The following is a 22,033-nucleotide window of genomic DNA, read 5'->3' on the forward strand; positions in this document are numbered from 1 at the left end:
GGGGTCCGGTAATGAGAAGGATCGGTAGCGAGATACAGGATCCGTAGCGAGATACAGGAAATAGCTGGAGGCTTCGGCAGCATCAGACAAGGCTGTGTAACAAGCGGTTTGTACGAACACCTTGTGAGTGAAAACCGGCGATTGAAATAGCCGCTCAGAGCGGCGCCTAGTGATGATGTCACGAGATTTAAAGGGACAGGTAGCTATATGCGGAAGAATGGGGCTGGAAGGGTACCGAAGGTACCAGAATCTTACAGTACCCCCCCTTAAGGCTGGCTCCGGAAGGCCTATAGCACTGGTCTCTCCGGGTATTTGGAGTGAAACCTTCGTATAAGCCTGGGAGCGTGAACGTCAGAAGTATCCAACCAGGTGTCGTCTTGGGGTCCATAGTTTTTCCATCTTATGAGATATTGGAGTTTCCCTCTGTGGATACGAGAATCCAAAATCTCCTTAATCTCAAATTCTTCTCCGCCTTCAACTTGTACTGGAGGTGGAGGCGAGATGGTAGGTCTTATTCCTTGGTTGGGAACATGTGGTTTCAGTAGCGACACGTGAGAGATGGGGTGTATTTTAAGATCTGCCGGTAAGGTGAGTTGAACTGCAGCTCTCCCAATGAGCTTCTCAATTGGGAAAGGTCCTAGAAACAAAGGCCCAAGCTTTTTACTGGGGATCTTTAACCTTAAGTTTTTCGTAGATAGCCAAACGAGATCCCCAATAGCATATTGAGGAGAAGGTCTTCTACGGAGGTCGTAGTACCTTTTTTTGTTGGCTATGGGCATGTGAGATGGTGGTGTTAAGTAAACCCAGAGAGTCTTTTATTTGGGTAAGATAGTCAGAGGCTACTGGGTTACTTGATGGCAGGATGCGTGGTGGAAGAAGTGTGGGATGAAACCCATAGTTTAGGTAGAATGGACTTTGCTTAGTAGTACTGTGGGTTGCGTTATTGTAAGCAAATTCTGCCAGAGGGAGGAGGTCCACCCAATCATCCTGTAGGTATGAGGTGTAGCAACGCAAATATTGTTCAATGCACTGGTTGACTCTTTCAGTTTGTCCATTGGTCTGAGGGTGGTAGGGAGAAGTAAGTTTTCGCTCAATTCGTAGTATATGACATAGAGCTTGCCAAAACTTGGAGATGAACTGTGAACCTCGGTCAGATAAAAGAGTCTTTGGAATTCCATGTAGCTTGAACACATGTTTCACTAGTAATTCCGCTGTTTCCTTAGATGAAGGTAGTCTGCCAATAGAAATGAAATGTGCTATCTTTGTCAGATGGTCCACTGACACTAGAATGGTAGTAAATCCTTTGGAAGGTGGTAATTCTACTATAAAGTCTAAGGACACAACTTCCCATGGAACTTTGGGTATTGGTAGACTGCAAAGTAGACCAGATGGTTTTGTAGTGTCAATTTTGGACCTTGCACAGATGTCACATGAGGAAACAAATTTTTGTACAGACGTCTTCCTATCAGGCCACCAAAATTGCCTGGTGAGCAAATTGAATGTCTTAGTCATACCCATATGTCCTGCCATAGGTACGTCATGTGATAATTCCAAGATCTTGGTACGCATACCAGGAGGTATGTAGAGTTTGTCGTTAAAGTAGAGGAAGCCTTCTGCATCAGCACTTGTGGTGGTGGTGAATCCAGTCCTATACTGTGCAGAATCTCTTCCTTCAAGGAACGAACAACACCAATAATACGGTCATGGGGTATTATAGGAAGTGAAGGGATTTCGGCGCAGTTATCTTCGGTCAGCCGTGATAGCGCATCCGCTTTTTTGTTTTTGTCTGCAGGCGTGTAGGTCACTAGGAAGTTGAATCTTAGGAAGAATAATGACCAACGTACCTGCCGGTGGGAAAGAGTCTTGTTGGTCTGAAGGTATTGGAGATTCTTATGATCTGTATATATGAGTATTGGCAATCGAGTACCTTCAAGTAAATGTCGCCAATTTTCTAGTGCCAATTTTATGGCAAGCAACTCTTTTTCACCCACTGGGTAATTCACCTCTGGGCTACTTAGTGATTTAGAGAAAAAAGCAACTGGGTGGAGTGGTGAAGTATTCGTTGGTCGTTGGGAAAGAACTGCTCCTACAGCCATATTTGATGCATCTACCTACAGGATGTATTGAAGGGATGGGTCTGGATGGCGTAGTATGGGAGCAGGAGTGAAGCTTGATTTTAACAAGCGGAAAGCTTTATTTGCTTCTTCAGACCATTTGAATGGTTTCTTTACACTTGTAAGTTGTGTGAGTGGTCTCACAATAGAAGAGAAGTTCTTGATGAACTTCCTATAGAAGTTTGAAAATCCAAGGAATCGTTGTAATGCCTTACGAGTTGTTGGTACAGGCCAATCCAGTATACATGATATCTTGCTCATATCCATCTTGATACCGTTCTTAGATATGATGTATCCTAGGAATAGTACTTCTTCCTTGTGAAATAGGCATTTTTTTAATTTTACGTATAAGTTGTGTGCGAGTGATCTGGATAGCACAAGTCTTACATGTCTTACATGTTCGGACAAGGACTGAGAATAAATGAGTATATCATCCAGATATACCACAACACAAACATCAAGTAAGTCTCTGAAGATGTCATTTATGAATCGTTGAAATGCTGCGGGAGCATTACACAACCCAAAAGGCATCACTAGATATTAGAATAATCCGTATCTGGTTATGAATGCCGTCTTCCACTCATCCCCATTACGGATTCGGATAAGGTTGTATGCCCCTTTTAGGTCCAATTTTGAAAAGTAGGTAGCTCGCGCACTTGTTCAATAAGTTCGGGAATGAGAGGTAAAGGATAGCGATCCTTTATCGTAATGGTATTTAATTGCCTATAGTCAATAATAGGCCTGAGACTTAAATCCTTATTGCGGACAAAGAAAAGTCCTGCAGCTGTGGAAGAAGTAGAGGGTCTAATAAACCCTTTCGCTAAATTCTCATCCAAGTATTCCTTGAGATGAGAAAGTTCATCCTGAGAAAGAGGATAAACATGACCGAAAGGTAGTTTACTATTAGGGAGTAGATCAATAGAACAATCGTAGTCCCTATGGGGAGGCAATACATGAGCATTTTTCTCAAGGAAGACTTCTGATAGATCCTGATAACATGGTGGTGGTGAAATTTCATCTGACACCATGGTCAGGATTTTTTTATATGATTGAAGGTTACACGTGGTCTCGCAGTAGTGAGAGGGGAAGGTTAAAGTCCGTGTTTTCCAATCAATGATTGGTTGATGTATGTGTTACCAGGGAAGTCCCAAAATAATGGGGTGAAGGTAATATATCAAAAGTGGTGGTCTCAGCATGAGACTCGTTAGCAGTAGCAAGGAGTGCTTGTGTCTGATTGGTAATTGGACCAGAAGATAACGGAATACCTTTAATTAAACTAACAGAGACAGGTTTAGATTTTGAAATAATAGGTATTTTATTTAAAGCAACAAAACTAGTGTCAATGTAGTTCCCACAAGATCCTGTGTCGATCATAGCCTTGGTGGTGATCCTATTATGGTCCCACTGTAAGGTCAAATGAATAAAAAGATAGGGATTAGAAAAAGAAGTCGTTAATCCCCCCAGCAAGACATGTGAACACTCACCCTCTTTTTTGCGGACAAGGGGACAGACGCTTATCAAATGATCCGGGGAGGCGCAGTACATGCAGAGATTTTCAGATCTTCTCCTGGCTCGTTCAGTAGACGATAATGGTGGGCGTATGGTTCCTACCTCCATAGGAGTAGGGTCAACGGGCGAAACCCGAGAAGGATTGGATAATGGTATTCCCATTTTCTCAGCCTTTCTTTCTCGCAGTCGCCTGTCAATATTGATGCTGAGTTGTATTAAGGCATCCAAAGTGCCAGGTAAATCCGCTCGGGCGAGCTCGTCTTTAACGGCTTCTGATAACCCGAGTCTGAATTGGGTTCGTAAAGATGCATCATTCCACCCTGAATCAAGGGTCCATCTTTTGAACTCTGCTACGAAGTCTTCAACAGGTCTCCTTCCTTGTTTTAAAGCCCTCAATTGGCTGTCAGCAGTACTCTGCCTATTTGGGTCTTCATATAGGCTAGCGAGTTCTGCTAAAAATAAAGGATAGGAGTTAAGAAGAGGGTAATTTTTCTCAAGGAGAGAGTCTGCCCAAGCCCGTGGATCACCCGACAAATATGAGATAGTGGTGCAGACTTTAATTTGGTCTGTAGTGTAAGTACGAGGTTTTAGATTGAAAAGCAATTGACATGCGTTTTTAAATTCACTAAATTTTTTTCGATCACCTGTAAACACTAGAGGAGGGTTTATTTTGGGCTCACGAGGTTGAGCAGCAGTAAGCTGTGAAATATGAGCTACCTGCTGTCTCAAAGTCTGATTTTCATTTTTTACTTCGGTAAGGGAAAGGATTAGTGCATCTACCTTTTGTGTTAGTTGTAAAACATGAGTGGCTAATTCTGCTGAATCCATTTTTTTTTTTCGGGTTCGTACAATCTGTAACGCTCCGGCGTTTGTTTAGTGAAATAGATATGCAGCTGCAGAATTTCCACTCAGTAGTCATGCAGAGATGCGTTGAATTACCATATCCAACTCTCCAGACTCATCATTGTGGCCCAGCCTGCCTCAGCATGCAAATATACAGGCACTCAGTTAAGATGTTCCTGGAGTGATAGGTTGTATACGATAGTATAGAGGTGATGTGCTGAAAGGACAGGCGTGAGTAGTGATAGCAATGATAGGCACTCAATAGTAATGTTCAGGAGTGTTAGCAGATGGTGATAGATAGTATGCAGATAGGTTAGCAATCATGTACAATTAACAGGTGGTAGGGGACAGCAGATGAAGTGTACAGGAATTGCTAACTCAGTGCAAGGATATAGATGGTAGTAGACTCAAGAGCTAGCAATCTATGTAACAGTGCAGATGATAGAAATAGTAATGCATAGATAGCAACAGTCTTTAGTATACAAGAGTAGATAGTGCAAGTTGATAGGAAGGAATCCCCTGCGGGGTACTTATCACTAGTTGGTTTTAGAGAGATGAGGGGTCCGGTAATGAGGAGAAGGATCGGTAGGGAGATACAGGATCCGTAGCGAGATACAGGAAATAGCTGGAGGCTTCGGCAGCGTCAGACAAGGCTATGTAACAAGCGGTTTGTACGAACACCTTGTGAGTGAAAACCGGCGATTGAAATAGCCGCTCAGAGCGGCGCCTAGTGATGACGTCACGAGATTTAAAGGGACAGGTAGCTATATGCGGAAGAATTGGGCTGGAAGGGTACCGAAGGTACCAGAATCTTACACTGGGTCTCAAAACGTCCAGGCGGACTTTCTCTCCAGAGTTCAGCTGAATCACGAGTGGTCCTTCCATCTGGAGACATTCAAGTGGATTCTGTCATTGGGAGTTTCTCCCGAAGTCGACCTGTTCGCCTCTCCCTGCAACCAGAAGTTGGAGAGTTATTTCACGCAGGGCAGGTGTCACCAAGCCTGTGGAACAGATGCTCTGACTCACAGGTGGGAGTTCAGTGGGGCATATGCCTTTCCCCCAATTCCTGTCATCCTCAGGTTCCTACAGAAACTCTAAGCAGAAGATGTTGAGATTGTCATGGTGGCTCCGTATTGGCCGAACAGGCCATAGTTCCCACTACTCCTGCAGCTCAGCTATCGGAACTTGATCCCTCTCCCCCTCAGGCCGGACCTTCTTTCACAGGGAATGACACTACACCCCTGTCCTGCACTGCTCCGGTTGACGGTCTGGTTTTTGAGAGGAAGAGGTTGGAATCCCTTGGGTTCCCCCCCTGGGGTCATCCCCACCTTGATGAGTTTCAGAAGATCAAGCACAAATAGAGTTTAATGCAGAGTCTGGGCTAGATTCATGTTATTCACATACCCAGAGGGGAGGTCATGTTCAGACCCCAGAATACAGGAGGTCCTGAAGTTTCTTCAGTCGGGTCTAAACATGGCCCTTTCAGTAGGCACTCTCAGAGTCCAAGTGTTGGGCTTGTCTGCTTTCTCTGGTGTCCCGTGGGCTAAACACCCACTCAAAATCCTGGGCAGCTTCACATCATGTGACTCCAGAAGTGATCTGTAGAGCGGCCTCTTGGTCATCCGTCAACACCTTTATGACCCACTACTGCATAGAGCCAGCCTCCTTGTCCTCAGTTAACTTTGGTCTGACCGGTTTGTCTGCTAATAAGATGAATTAAAATTTTCTTTGTTTAAGCATTCCCACCCGTGTGGTATTGGCTAATTATTTCCCAGACGTAGGCTGCCATGGAGACTGTCAGGAAAACGGAAAATTCCCTATCATATACTTACCGTAATTTTCCTTTCCCGATGGTCTCCTTGGCAGCCAGAGTTCCCACCCTCTGTTCTTGGATTCGGCTAAGATTTGGAACACTGTCTCTATCCGTGAGCTGAAATTTATGGGAGGGGGGTCCTATACCCTTGGAGAGGAGACGGGGTTAACCCACACGTAGGCTGCCATGGATACCATCAGGAAAGGAAAATTACGGTAAGTATCTGATAGGGAATTTTCTTTTTTTGGGGGGTTTTTTTTACATCTTTTTTTTATTGGGTATTTTATTCTTTTAGCAGAAAATAAAAAATATTGTGTTTTTTTTTTTTTTTTTTTAAAGTTGTCAGTATTATTTTGTTTATAACGCAAAAAAAAAAAAACAGCAGAGGTCATCAAATGCCACCAAAAGAAAGCTCTATTTGTGGTAAAAAGACATACATTTTTTTTTTTTTTTTGGTTACAGCGTCGCACGACAGCTCAATTGTCAGTTAAAGCAATGCAGTGCCGTATCACAAAAAATGGCTTGGTCAGGAAGGGGGTAAAACCTTCTGGGGCTGAAGTGGTTAAAGCAGTATGCATAACCTAACTGTTGTAAACTTCTTGCAGGGGCTATTGCTGCATATAACACCGGTGCTGGAAATGTGAGCGACCTAAGTGATGTTGACCGTCGCACAACTGGAAAAGATTATGCCAACGATACTGTTGCAAGAGCACAGTTCTTCAACAGTAATGGATAATAAAGCAGAGGTTTAAAGCTTGCGCAGTTGTATGGGCTCCTCTGATGTACTGAAATTGCTTGCTCTGATTTTACTGCACACTGTGAGCTTCTCATCCTACATATATGAGGTTGATATGCATTATTCACTGTCATGCGCAGGTTCACTTTTTTAAAAGTACATTTCTTTAAAGCCAAATTGCATTTTCCCTGATAATTCTGTCTCCAGATCTAATATCTCTCTCTTTTACCTCTGCTCTGAAAAAATAAATCTAATAAAATGAGTATCTGTGAAAGCAATCATGGCTAGATGTGCTAATTTATACATGTGTGCATTTTCTTCAAGTATTGGTTCAGTTGTCTATTATGTGAATGTATAATTGTGCTTCTAATAAAGTTAACTTTTAAAGCAGAATTCAACTCCGTTGCTGGTGCCACAATGTGCAAGTATGCACAGCTGTTTACATATTATGGAAGACGTAAGCCGGGTACACACGGACCAAATGTCGGGAGACATTTTCCAGTTAAAAAAAACGGCTGACATTTGGCCTGTGTGTATGTCGGTCTGTTAGACAGAAGCCAGCCATATGTTGGACATGCAGACTGGAAAAAACAGCATCTGACCGACTCCCGATCGATCGGCGCTCTCAGCTAATGATCGTAGTGTTCTGGTTGGGGGGGGGGGGGGGTTGTCCCTCTGGGTTGAACAGAAAAAAAACTAAGTTTGTACCAGGTTTTACCAAATCACCCCCTTCAGCGATGAAACCCTATGCAATGTCGCTTGTTGCTTCTTTACCACTGCTGCTATCTTCTACTGATAATTTTCTGGGTTTGGTCGGCCTGGATTGATGTAACTCCTGTGCATTGCCACAGGAGATAATGGATTCCAGCACCGTTCAGATGCCATTTTTGTACACTGAACTTGCACGTTCACAGTTCAGTGTACATCCAGAAAAGTACATTGCCGAAAGGTAAGACTTTTTTTTTTTTCTTTTCAGAATGACATGGTCTTTTCTGCATTAAAAATCTGCGCCACAGCAATGTTTTTTTTTTAAAGAGGCATTTCATCTGGTCATGCGTCCCAGCAGCGTCTCTCAATTGAAAAAAATAGGGATTTTTCATTAAGTAGAGCTCATACCATAAATCTCTACAGCAGTAGCTGTGTAGTTCCCAGCAGGCCACACTGTGAAGATCCTGAAGGAGTAAGAACCAGTAAACTTAGGGAAAGGGGGACGGCCATTTAATGGATAGGTACTAAAGGTACAATAATCTTTTAACACTCGTATTTTCAAACCAATTCTATCCTACATTAAACCAGATCTTGTTGCACAAAAAAGGTCTTCATAGTTACTGAGGGCCTCTCCCCTATGAGAAATAGCTTCTCTAAACTTAAAGAAGAAATGTAATAAGTAAAAAAGAAACCTTCCTACTTACCTCCATGATGCCGCATCAGCAGAGCCAAAACTAGGGAGGTGGCAGGGAAGTGCCCCAGGTGTCACATTGAGAGGGGTGCTGCCGCTGATAGGAGTAGTGAGAGAAACCTCACTATTCCTGTCAGCCCTGCACTGCGAACAAGTAGTAGAGAGCCAGGAGAAGGTGAGGGCTTTGCTCTCTCCGCCCTCCCCCCCTCCTCCTATATGTCAGTGCAGTGCTCCTAATCACTCAGAACCAATTTTTACTGAAGAATAGGTATTCTTACTCCCTGGCTGTTTCTTCTGGCAAGGATCCTAGGGAGCCTGTGGGAGGACGGAAGCGGGGGTTCAGGGGCAGGTTGCTCAGAGAGGGAGTGGAGCGGTAGGAGAGTGGGGCCGGTACAGAGTATGCAGGAGAACGTGTGGCCCCCCACCTCTTCTTCTATCAGCTCCTGGTACTGGTACACACCGCATCAGTGATCTTTCCCGAGAAGCTCTGGAGAAGCAGAGGGTGTGAGGGCCTGATGCAGGAGAGAGAGGCAACTCTGATGCCTGTGTCTAGTTATGCTTTGCTCGGGAGGACAGGTGCGTGCCCCCCCCCCCCACCCCGGCTACCTCGGCTACCTGTGTTGGCTCTGCAGGGCCTATGGTCTGCCCCCAGGGACCCTGAAGTGTAAAGGGCACTGAGTGGAGAAAAACACAGGGTGGGGTAAACTGTACATTTAGTAACATGAGACTCAGGTATATTCAAACTTTTCAACAAATAATTCAATCAGTAGCTGGTAAAATAGACAGCCTTACCAGCAGGAAGGGGCACTGGAAAAATCCCCCCCCCCCAGCAACTACACTGAACAAAATTATAAACACAACACTTTTGTTTTCTCTTACATCCTCTAACACAGTGCTCCTCAACCTTTTTATCGCCGCGGACCGGTCAACTTTTGATCATTTTTTCCGTGGAGTGACCACAGTGTGCCCCCATCAATGCAGAGTGACCACAGCATGCCCCCATCAATGCCGAGTGACCACAGCGTGCCCCCATCAATGCAGAGTGACCACAGAGTGCCCCCATCAATGCACAGTGACCACATCGTGCCCCCATCAATGCACAGTGACCAGCGTGTCCCCATCAATGGACAGTGACCAGCGTTCCCCCATCAATGCACAGTGACCAGCGTTCCCCCATCAATGCAGAGTGACCAGCGTGCCCCCCTTCAATGCACAGTGACCAGCGTTCCCCCATCAATGCACATTGACCAGCGTGCCCCCATTCAATGCATAGTGACCAGCGTTCCCCCATCAATGCATAGTGACCAGCGTGCCCCCATTCAATGCACAGTGACCAGCGTGTCCCCCTTCAATGCACAGTGACCAGCATGCCCCCCTTCAATGCACAGTGATCAGCGTTCCCCCATCCAATGCACAGTGACCAGCGTTCCCCCATTAATGCACAGTGACCAGCGTGCCCCCCTTCAATGCACAGTGACCAGCGTTCCCCCATCAATGCACAGTGACCAGCGTGCCTCCCTTCAATGCACAGTGACCAGCGTTCCCCCATCAATGCACAGTGACCAGCGTGCCCCCCTTCAATGCACAGTGACCAGCGATGCCCCATCAATGCACAGTGACCAGCGTTCCCCCATCAATGCACAGTGACCAGCGTGCCCCCCTTCAATGCACAGTGACCAGCGTTCCCCCATCAATGCACAGTGACCAGTGTGCCCCCCTTCAATGCACAGTGAGCAGCGTTCCCCCATCAATGCACAGTGACCAGCGTGCCCAGTGCACTTACCTGATTTGCAGCGGCGGCTTCTCCTCAGTCTCCCCGCGTCTCCTCGAGTCCTCCCTCCTCCTCCTCTTCTTTGGCCAATGGCATGGGTTCGCCTTTTGGCCAATCAGGAAATTGGTCTCGGACTCGCTTCCTGATTGGCCAGGAGGAGGATCCGTGTGACAATAGTGAATATTCATTCGCTGTTGTCACACAAATGGGTGGGCTCAGGGTGCACTGCTCTGCGCCCCGGGCCCACCCTTTTCTGAAATTTTTTTTTCCCTAAAATGGAAATAATGTAATGTTCCTTGAGTGGCCCGGTACCATTTGATCCACGGACCGGTACCGGTCCGCGGCCCGGGGGTTGGGGAACACTGCTCTAACAGACACTGCTCTCAATGCTTCTTATCTTCACTAATGGGTAATGCATCTACAGGAGTAGACTAGGCAGTGAAAAGTTTTCACTCGACACGCCTATAGGGGCTGTCCCTCACGACATTACCCCAGACACACTGTGCTCTAAAATCAGTTTCTTGCTGCCTAGTTTAGGAGTAGGACCTAGGTTCACTGCTGGGACTTCGATATCAGTTTTTATTTTCTTTTAAAAAGGTTTGTTTATTTCTCTTTACTCACTATCACTAGCTAGTGTCAGGGGGATCCTCCTGGTGAACTACAAGTGACAGCCTGGCTGGGGTTTTGCACTGGATAATCTAGATCCTTATGGTCTCCCAGCCTGGCCAACGAGCGTGCGCAGGTTTTGGTCCGCCCAGGCCTCGCCACAACAGAGCCCCGGTGGATGGGACGAGCCTGCGAGCAGATGCTTCGCCGGGACGCATTCACCTGGAATGCCCTGAATTGCAGCGTACCAATTCTGTCTGGCAGCACCCCCACTCAGGGTGGGAGACGAGCTGTTTCAGAGCGGAGCCCCCTGGTCCATGGTATGGTGAGTGATGCAACGTCCCCGATGTCCCTGGGACAGACCTCTGAGGGGGAAATGGGGCCCACTCCTGGGGATAACAGGGCTTTGTCTCTCTGGAAGATCCCCCATGCCTGGCAGGATGGGTCCTGCCCTCCCGGCTCCCGCTGGGGGCACTATAACGGCCCTTTGACTCCTAGGGGGGGTGTGTATGATGTTACCTTGTCCTGGGGAGTCCTTTTAGATGGATTCCCGCGGGGGCATCATCCCTGGTTTTCCTGGGTGCTTGGCGCTGTTTTTGGCTGCCATTTTAGGTGTGGGCATAGGCCGTTTCTGTGTATGGGCAGTGGCCATTTTCCCTTAGCCTCCTAAGTGCTTGGCGCCATTTTCGGCCGCCATTTTAAGTGTGGGCATAGGCCGCGCTGTATGGGCGGCGGCCATTTTCCCTTTGCTTCCTATGCTTTTCTATTGGCACCATTTTGTTGTGGCTTTTAGACTACACAGGCGGGCTGGGTCGATGTTTGGTCACTTCCTCTCAGAAGTTTCACATGCTGGAAGACTGACTGCAGAGGGGCTGCTTCTCAGGATGCTGGTACAGTAAGGGGATTTTTAGTCCTTTGGGCATTCCTCGGACACACTTAGCTCCTGTCAGGACACATTAAAAACATTAAAGGGGGACTCCGGCTTTAGCGCGGTGTCGCGTACGGACCGCGATTGCAATTTAAAGGGACGGTGTACTCATTTTTTCTCTGCTACAAAAATGGAGTCCTAAGGTGAAATTTTCCTCTCTGATTTTATTTGTGCATCCAGACCATCCGGATCACCATTTCTGGTGTCTCTGTCTGCAGCTTTAGAAACTCTGGCGGCAAAGGTGGATCTTGTGATGAAACAAGTCTCTACCAACAAACGGCCGATGCCCTTTCAGTCCTCTGATTCAGAGCCTGATGTGGTTGCCACGGACAACGCCCTCCCTGAGGGATCCCTGTCCTCACAGTCAGACGGTGAGGAGGATGAGTCCTCCACAGCTGCAGCCCGAGAACGCGCTCTGGTGGAAGCACTGATTCGTTCGGTAAGGGAAACATTGCAATTGGATGATGAGCCCACACAGTCAGGAAAGCGGGTTGTCTTTGGCTCCCGCAAAGCCCAGAAGTCGGTTCAGGTTTTTACTTGTCCCTAGGATTTTCACGATATTGTGAATAAGCAATGGCGGCGCATTAAACACATGCTGGTGTTTTCCAAGTATTTTCAGCGTCGTTACCCCTTTTGCAGACTCAGTTTCCAATCGTTGGGCGGTGTCACCTAAGGTGGATCACACTGTTTCCCAGTTGAATATATCTACTGTGGTACCTGTAGAAGACTCCCCAGTGTTTAAGGACTCGGTGGACAGGCGAATGGAATCCCTTTCCCGCCACCTACATTTGTTGGCGGGTTTGATTCTAAAACCTGTGTTCGCCTCCGTCCTGGTTTCTCAGATGGTCACTGAATGGGTCAAGGTGCTTAGGAGCAACTTGAACGCTGAGTCAGTTCCTCCAACTCTAATTGAGCTCATGGATCAGATGGCCCAGGCCATGGTGTACCTGTGTGATGCGGCCCTGAACACGGCTCCTCTGGCTGCCAGAGTGTCTGCAGTGGGGATCGCCATACGCCGCATGGTGTGGCTGAAGAGCTGGTCGGCGGACCAGGCTTCTAAGAAGGCCGTAACTAATCTTCCTTTTTTGGGTGAACGTCTGCTTGGTGACTCCTTGGATAAGTTAATCAAGGGTCTAACGGGGGGTAAGAGTACTCTTTTCCCTCAATCCGCAAAAGGTAAGCCACCTCACAACAAGCGGGGGCCTTCCTTCAAGGCTCACAGGGGGCTTTTTCGTGCCTCAGGGGCGCAGGAAAAAGGCAAACCATTCAGAGCCTCCGGAGGAAACAAGTAGGCTTGGTCGGGTAAGCCCAAGGCCGGCCAGTCCGGTGCAGAGGCCAAGTCATCCTCTGCATGAAGGAACGCCCTCACCTGGTTCAGGGGTGGAGGGACGTCTGCGTTACTTTCAAGAACCCTGGACGGCTCTGATTCCAGACAAATGGTTTCACGAACTGATTTGTACAGGGTACAAGATCGAATTTCAATCTCGCCCAGCAGACAGATTCTTTCCATCAAATCTCCGTCTGTGTCCGGATTGTTTGATGGATCTCAGGGGGGCAGTGCAGGATCTCCTTGCACAGGGCATTATTGTCCCGGTTCCTCAGCAGGACAGGTTTTGAGGTTTTTACTCCAACCTGTTCACGGTGCCTAGGAAGGAGGGCAAGGTGCATCCAATTCTGGACCTCAAGTCGCTGAACCGCTTTGTGCGGGTGCAGAAGTTTCGGATGGAATCCATTCGGTCGGTGATGGCGTCTTTAAATCAAGGGGATTTTCTGGCCTCCATCAATTTAAAAGATGCATATCTGCACATCTCTATTTTACGAGGGTCATCAGCGGTATCTCCGTTTTTCGTGGTGGCGGAGGAACACTTTCAATTCGTGGCATTACCCTTTGGTCTAGCTTTCGCTCCCAGAGTCTTCACCAAGGTTTTGGCTCTGGTGCTGGCTTTGCTATGCAAAAAGAGGACTGCGGTACTCGGTTATCTGGACGATCTCCTGTTAAGGGCGAGCTCCTGTGCCGTCCTGTCGGGCGACCTGACCTTCACAGTTCGGACGCTTCATCAACTTCCAGAAGTCTGCGCTGAACCCGTCAGTGCATCTGAGTTATCTGGGCATGGTTTTGGACTCCTCTCAAGCGAGGTTCTTTCATCCAGAGGAAAAACTCGAGGCAGTTCTGTTTGCCCAATTTTACACAAGGCCTCTGCAAGCAGAGAGTCTTGCCAAGTGGAAAAAGGATCCACAGTCCTTGGACAGGATGATAAGTCTAAGTCATCCCACGAGGTCGGAGCTCTTGTGGTGGCTTCAGTCGCCCGCTCTGAGCCAGGGCAGGTCATTTCTGCCGCTGTTGTGGACGGTGCTCACCATGGATGCCAGCCTGTCGGGCTGGGGTGGAGTGCTGGACAACCTTTGTGCCCAAGGTACGTGGTCACCGGAGGAATCGTCTTTACCGATAAATGTCCTGGAGCTCAGGGTGATCAATCTCTGCCTGCTCCATTGGACACCTCGGCTGCATGGTCTTCCGTTTGGGTGCAATCCGACAATGCCACAGCGGTGGTTTACATAATTTACCAAGGGGGCACCAAGAGTGCCCGGGCAGCCAAGGAAGTGGTCAAGATTCTGACTTGGGCCGAGTCACATGTTCCGGCTCTCTCTGCAGTTCACATCCCAGGAGTGGAGAACTGGCAGGTGGATCAGGTTCTGGATCAGGGGGATTGGTCCCTGCATCCAGAGGTTTTTCGCCTCCTGTGTGCCAGATGGGGAACTCCGGAGGTGGGTCTATTTGCGTTTCGTCTAAACTAAAAGGTAGAGAGGTTGGTAGCCAGGGCTCGAGATCCTCTGGTCGACGCTAGTGACGCATTGGTGGTGCCTTGGAGCTGATATCGGCTGATTTATGCCTTCCCTCTGATACAACTGTTGTCGAGGTTCCTCCGCTAGTTGGCGGTGGAGAAGGTGCAGGTGATTCTGGTGGCCCCAGACTGGCCTTGCCGATCGTGGTATGCAGACCTGGTAAAGATGGTCGTCGAGCCTCCCTGGCGGCTGCCTCTGAGAGAGAACTTGCTGTCTCAATTGCCGATCTTCCATCCTGCTTTACGGTCGCTTGCTTTAACGGCGTGGCTGTTGAAGGCCAGGTGTTGGGGGACAGAGGTCTCTCTGATTCTGTGATTCCAATCTTGCTGAGAGCTAGTAAGACGACTTCCAGGAGGGTTTATCATCGTACTTGGCAGATGTATATTACCTGGTGAGAGTCGCAAAAATTGCATCCTCGCTCCTTCTCGGTGGCGAGGGTTTTAGCCTTCTTGCAGAAGGGAGTGGAGCAACGTTTGGCTTTGGGCACGATTAAAGGTCAGCTGTCAGCCTTAGCCATTTACTTCCAACGTCCCTTGGCGACAAATTCCTTGATTCGCACCTTTATTCAAGGGGTGCGTCATTTGGCTCCGCCGAGGGGATCCCCTTTACCTCTGTGGGATCTGAATTTGGTTTTGTCCATTCTCCAAAAACCTCCCTTTGAAAATATCAGGGACATTTCTCTGCCTTTGTTGTCTCGGAAGATTGCCTTTTTGGTGGCTATCACCTCTGCTTGCTGAGTTGGCGGCTCTGTCCTGCCCTTCGCCTTATCTAGTCATTCATAGGGATAAGGTTGTTCTGCGTCCTAACCAATCCTTTCTCCCTAAGGTGGTGACAGCTTTCCACCTCAATGAAGATATTGTTTTACCTTCGCTAGTCTGTGTTAAGCCCAAGCATCCCAAGGAATTTTCCTTGCATTCGCTGGATGTGGTTAGGGCGGTCAGGGTCTACCTGTCAGCCACGGAGTCCTTCCGGACATCTGATTCTCTGTTTGTCCTTCCTGAGGGACCTCGTAAGGGTTCGGCTGCGTCTGCTGCAACCATATCAAAGTGGATAAGACAGACTATTGTTCAGGCCTATTCGTTAAAGGGTCAGGTGCCTCCTTTCCCTATGAGGGCGCATACTACAAGAGCGCTGAGTGCCTCTTGGGCTTTTCGCCATCAGGCATCTGTGGCTCAGGTGTGTAAAGGGGCAACCTGGTCGTCTGTACACACTTTTACAAAATTCGACAAGGTCGATTTGATGGCATCCTTGGATGCTTCCTTTGGCCACAAAGATTTGCAGGCTACTGTTTGACGAAGAGACAATGGTTTCTCTTTTTGGGGTGAATTTTTTTGTTTTGGGGTAAGCTCCTGTTATTGTTGGTTGAGCTTTTTTGTTGCCCTGTTGGCTACGTTCTTAGCTTTGGAAAGGCATTAACAGTTTTTGTTTGCGTTCTTCCCACCCCTCATGCCTACACTGCTTTGGGACGTCCCATAAGTGACGAAGCATTGAGAGCTGCGTCTGTCAGAGGACGTAAGAGAAAATTTGATTTTTGTAAGAACTTACTGTAAAATCATTTTCTCTGAGTCCTCTGACAGACGCAGCTCCTGCCCCTCCATTTTGAGGTTGGTTGTGTCTTCTTTCACTGCTTGCTACGAAACTGATTTTAGAGCACAGTGTGTCTGGGGTAATGTCATGAGGGACAGCCCCTATAGGCGTGTCGAGTGAAAACTTTTCACTGCCTAGTCTACTCCTGTAGATGGCGCATTACCCATTAGTGAAGAAGCATTGACAGCAGCGTCTGTCAGAGGACTCAGAGGAAAGGATTTTACGGTAAGTTCTTACAAAAATCCAAATTTTGCCCTCATTTTTCATGAGCTGATCTCAAAGATCTAAGACTTTTTCTATGTACACAAAAGGCCTATTTCCCTCAAATATTGTTCACAAATCTGTCTAAATCTGTGTTAGTGCGCACTTCTCCTTTGCTGAGATAATCCATCCACCTCACAGATGTGGCATATCAAGATGCTAATTAGACAGCATGATTAATGCACAGGTGTGCCTTAGGCTGGCCACAATAAAAAGCCACTCTAAAATGTGCAGTTTTATCACACAGCACAATGCCACAGATGTTGCAAGTTTTGAGGGAGTGTGCAATTGGCATGCTGACTGCAGGAATATCCACCAGAGCTCTTGCCCGTGAATTGAATGTTCATTTCTCTATCATAAGCCGTCTCCAAAAGGCGTTTTAGAAAATTTGGCAGTACATCCAACCAGCCTCACAACACCATGTATAACCACACCAGCCCAGGACCTCCACATCCAGCATCTTCACCTCCAAGATCGTCTGAGACCAGACACCCGGACAGCTGCTGCAACAATCTGTTTGCATAACCAAAGAATGTCTGCACAAACTGTCAGAAACTGTCTCAGGGAAGCTCATTTGCATGCTCGTCGTCCTCACTGGGGTCTCGACCTGACTGCAGTTCGTCGTCGTAGCCAACTTGAGTGGGCAAATGCTCACATTCAATGGCGTCTGGCCAAGGTGTTCTCTTCAGGGTTGAATCCCAGTTTTTACTGTACAGGGTAGATGGCAGACAGCATGTATGGCGTCGTGTGGGTATGCTGATGTTAATGTTGTGGATCAAGTGGCCCATGATGGCAGTGGTGTTATGGTATGGGCAGGTGTATGTTATGGACAACAAGCACAGGTGCATTTTATTGATGGCATTTTGAATGTTCAGAGATACCGTGATGAGATCCTGAGGCCCATTGTTGTGCCATTCATCCACGACCCATCGTGGACCAGCATACTCACTGGACATGTCACCCATCGAGCATGTTTGGGATGCTATGGATCGGCGTATACGGCAGCGGGTTCCAGGTCCTGCCAATTTCCAGCAACTTCGTACAGCGATTGAAGAGGAGTGGACCAACATTCCACAGGCGACAATCAACAACCTTATCAACTCTATGCGAAGGAGATGTGTTGCGCTGCGTGAGGTAAATGGTGGTCACACCAGATACTGACTTGTTTTTGGACCCCCCCATTACAGTACAACTACACACTTTAGAGTCTGCTAAAAACCTTTAAGAAAAAGTCTTAGATCTTTGAGTTCAGCTCATGAAAAATGGGGGAAAAAAGTTTTGCGTTTATACTTTTGTTCAGAGTAATAGCTGACAGTGATTTAATTAACCCGTAAACGAATCCACATAAACATATAACTTCCCACAATAGTTTGCTACCAATGCGGAGTGAACATAATGCTAGCAGACAGACAGAAACAATAGGGGACCCAATTAACCATGGAATCCACAACTAAGTAATGCTTTGATTAATCAGGAATCACAGACTGCATGGCAACGGTCTACAACAGGCTATGAGGCAAAGCTCATACAATGTCCCAGCAGTCTTATACAGTGGAATTCATTTATATTCATATATTTCTTGAGGGATATTGTTAATAAATATTACTGTCCCAAGTGAAGGAGCCTCTCCAACTTTCAACATAAACAACACAAATAAGACACAGGATAACGGGGGTAAAATGAAATGCTGAGTCTGGTGTGGTTGTACTGTGAGTCTGGTTAGAGCAGACCAGACTGGGTTTCTCGGTCACCCTGTGCCCCTAATAGACACAGGGTGACTTACACATGAGAGGGGCCTGGGGATCTGAAAAAGGAGTTTCCCGACCTCTCTAAGAAAAGCTGGGTTCCACGGGTTGTGACTCCCGTCACGGTAGCTATCCTGCGCAAGCTCTAAGAAACCACTAACAAGAACTGAGTGATCATATGTACACAATTCCACCAGGATCTTCAGCATGGTCATTGTTAACAGGCAGTGAGCACAGGTGTCAAAGTCACTCCTATTGCTAGCCAGGCTGTACCTATGCTATCCATGGGGATTCATGTTTAGCCGATTACCCAGTCCTTAGGGAGTGCCAGAGATCATGCTCCTTCTGGGATTCTCAAGGCAGCTGGTCTTCCTCTTTGTCTGTGCCAGTTACAGGGCCCACAATTAATCAATTCCCTGCCTCCTTTTCTTCTATCTCTGTCCCAGTACATGCCATTCCTATGGCTGGGGTATCTCCACCCACTGTTCCTTCAGTTATCGTCCAATAGCTTAGGGTTTCCTCTGGGATGCAGTGCAGTTCTTGGTGTAGAGTCTGGTTCTTTACCTTTATTTTTTTTACCGTTCCACTGCACCTTCTGCTGGGGCTTCCAGATCTATGTCCAAAACAGTCACTTCTCAGATGGGAGATTCTCAGGCGGTGGCTTTTTTTTACTGACGGGCACCATCACCTCTTCCCATGCTGATCCAGTTGGCGAAAATGACACCGCCGTGCATTCTTCAGGTGAAACCGCAGTATTTCAGGTTGCTTGCACACTCCCCACTATACTACATTCCCCTGCATCTCAGGGAGCTGCGGGGGTATAGGGGTTTATGGAAGGGCTCTGGGCACTGTTAGATACCTTTTACAACACATCCAAGCCTGCCGGATCTTCTCCTGGGCAGGTGTGGCTAGGGTCATCAAATGGTGTTAGCCAGATGGGACACAGAACATTTCAGATCCTACCGTCTCAGCAGTGCAAGCAGATTTCACTCATGAGACATCTGCAGAAGTGTTTGCTGGTGGTGGGAATCAGGTTAATGCGTTGGCGGACAAGGGTCTGGGCAAACCAGAAACAATTTTTGGTTTTTCAAAAAGCCGTTCTTATTTTTGTTTTGAAGGTCCTCTTGGTGCTCAGCTTAAACCGGAAGTGAAGGAAAGGATATAGAAGAGGGAATACATTGACATTTTTACTTTATTACCTTTGGAGCATTTTATTATTGATAGGCGGGCAAAAGGTAAAGAGCACAGAAAGGAGGAGGACGAGGATAGGCGGCGTTTTAGGCTTATCTCGAGAACTTTTGGGAACTGGCTACAAGCATTTACTATTCTTGGAAGTGTTATCGGAGAAAAACAGCCAGAGAGCTGTTCTCCCCTGTTTTGCTACCTGGTATGATGAGCCAATCCGGCAAAGTATATCGGTGCTGCCTGAGCTGAAGTTGGACCACAGAGACATTGACATTTGGATGCATGTTATGAATGCCAAACGGGGTGCGTATTCCGCATCTTCGGGCCAACTGTTGTTTCTTAACAGCGCTTCCTCTGTGGGGTCAGGGGCATCCATGGCCAATAGAAAAGGCCTGCGCTGGGCATTTAATGATGCCCAATGCAAGTGGGGTGCACCGTGCAATTTCAAGCACTAATGCTTGCACTGCAGTGGGGGAACACCCCGCGGTATGATGTTTCAAGAAGCAAAAATTAGGTCAAAAGCGGTGGGGTGATACCTTATGAAAAGAGGAAGATCTTAGTGAACTTAGAGACGCTGCTTCTATGGCAAAGTAGGTATCCGAATAAGGAGGTGGCCGCTTTGCTTAGTAATGGATTTTTAAATGGCTTTGTGATACCTTGTACTTTTCTGAATCTACAACTCATAAGAACCTCAAATCTGCTAGAGTTCACCCTGATGTTGTACAGAAAAAACTGGATAAGGCCATGAGTTTGGATAAGATGGAGAGTTCCTTCTCTGTCATTCCTATCCCTCATTTAGTGGTGTCCCCACTGAGAGTTGTGCCAAAAAGTGATCCTGGTAAATTCCAGCTTATTCATCATTTAAAGTTTCCGAAAGGGGGCTCAGTGAATGATGGGATCGCAAAGGATCTGTCCTCTGTTACTTATACGACCTTTGATTTTGCGCTTAACCTGGTTAGGGAGGCTGGTCCGGGTGCCTTGATGGCAAAATCTGACATAGAGTCAGCTTTCCAAGTGCTGCCGGTGCATCCTGATAGCCTTCCTCTCCTGGGTTGTAAGTTTAAAAATCATTATTTTGTGGATCACTGTCTTCCAATGAGGTGTGCCATCACTTATTCATATTTTGAAGCGTTTAGTACATTCCTAGAGTGGTGAAAGCGAGATCAGGTATGTCCCCCATCACGCACTATCTTGATGGCTTTTTTCTGGTTGGCCCTACAGATTCTGACCTTTGCGGGCTGCTTTAGCACCATCTTACTTCAGTTTTTCAAAAATTCGGGGTCCCGTTGGCAAGGGACAAAACGGAGAGTACTTGCACAGTGATTACTTTTCTCAGGATGGAGATTGATTCAGTTCGGAGTGTTTCTACCTTGCCAAAACATAAGTTGGCTGACCTTTTGTAGGACATTCATTTTTCATTGAGATAAAAAAAATTGACCCTTTGCCAGGTGCAATCACTTCTAGGAAAATTAAATTTTGCAGGTTGAGTGTTGCCAGTGGGATGTTTTTTTTCAGGTAGACTGTCTTTCACGTAGCGTGCGTGAGCACCATCATTTTGTTTGCCTGCGTTTAAGTCATAAAGCAGATTAATGCATTTGGGCACAATTCCTGGAGTGTTTTGATGGAAAATCTTACTGGTTGTCTCCTATTCAGACCAATTCTGAATTAGAGCTTTACACAGATGCAGCAAGCAGGGTTGGCTTTGGGGCCTATTTTTCTGCCCGTTGGAAGAAATCTGATCTCATTAGGAATTTAGCCTTCTTGGAATTGTTTCCTTTGTTGGTAGCCGTGGCTCTTTGGGGTGATCTCCTCAGAATTTGGGCAGTGTGCTTTTACTGTGATAATTATGCGGTCGTCTCCGCCATTAATTCCCTCTTAGGTTCCTCACTCCTGGAGGTGATATTACAACGCCAGTTTGTTTTAGTATGTTTGCGATATAATGTGTTTTTTAGAAGTCACTATATTCCTTGTCAATTCAATGAAATTTCTGATTCTTTGTTCCTGGTTTCAGTATGAGCGATTCCGGTCTTGGCTCCAGAGGCGAGGGAGGAAGGGGACTTGTGTCCAGCCTGGCTATGGAAAATCATTTAAGAGCTATGTGGGACCTCATTGGAAGTTCTCTGGCTCCTAGTACTAAGGTGGCATACAGTAGGATATGGCAGCAATGGTTGGCGCTCAAAAGGAAATTGGATATTGCACCCACTGTAGGTGAAAGACAAGACCGTGTCCTTTGGTTTGTCGGTGAAAATTTTGTTCAGGGTAATTCGGCATCGGTTATTGATAAAAAAAACTTGGCGCCTTAGCTTTTCTTTTTAAATTGTTGGGTTGGCCCGATTTTACAAAACTGTTCCTGGTGGGTCAAGTCCTTAAGGGTTGGAAAAAAGGAAGGATTTTTGCAGATCCCAGCCATCCAGTACTTCTCCAGTGGTCTTAGCATTTCAGATGTGTCTCTTTCCAATGGGTCGCTTACGCTTCATATACGATGGTCAAAAATAGATTAACTGGGCCATGGGGCCCATATCTCCTTGTTCCCATTGGCAGGCTGTGTGACCTGCCCAGTGGAAGCTTGCAGACTATTCCTGTCGCTGCGGCCCATGGGTGAGGGCCCCCTTTTAATGCATTCTGATGGCTCATACTGATCTTGTTTTCAATTCTCTGCAATTTTCAAAAAATGCCTGCATAGTTTGGGGCT

At 47.0% G+C, this 22,033-nt stretch overlaps 1 protein-coding gene across 2 annotated transcripts in view; it reads left to right on the forward strand.

Moving 5' to 3' along the window:
• The window catches only part of LOC309545446 (lysozyme g-like), a 326,231-nt gene that overhangs the window by 49,095 nt on the left and 255,103 nt on the right, over nucleotides 1-22,033 (forward strand). Inside the window, exon 6 of one of the 2 annotated variants that reach the window (XM_082244649.1) lies at nucleotides 6,885-7,035. The exons of the other annotated variant lie outside the window; for it this stretch is intronic. Within the exon in view, the coding sequence (XP_082100775.1) occupies nucleotides 6,885-7,015 (131 nt within the window). The 3' untranslated portion in view covers nucleotides 7,016-7,035. Of the gene's footprint in view, nucleotides 1-6,884; nucleotides 7,036-22,033 lie in introns of those variants that run through there. 2 annotated transcript variants of the gene reach the window in all.

The sequence above is a fragment of the Pelophylax lessonae genome (assembly GCF_965119305.1).
Source record: "Pelophylax lessonae genome assembly, chromosome: 2".
Classification (NCBI taxonomy): Eukaryota; Metazoa; Chordata; class Amphibia; order Anura; family Ranidae; genus Pelophylax; species Pelophylax lessonae.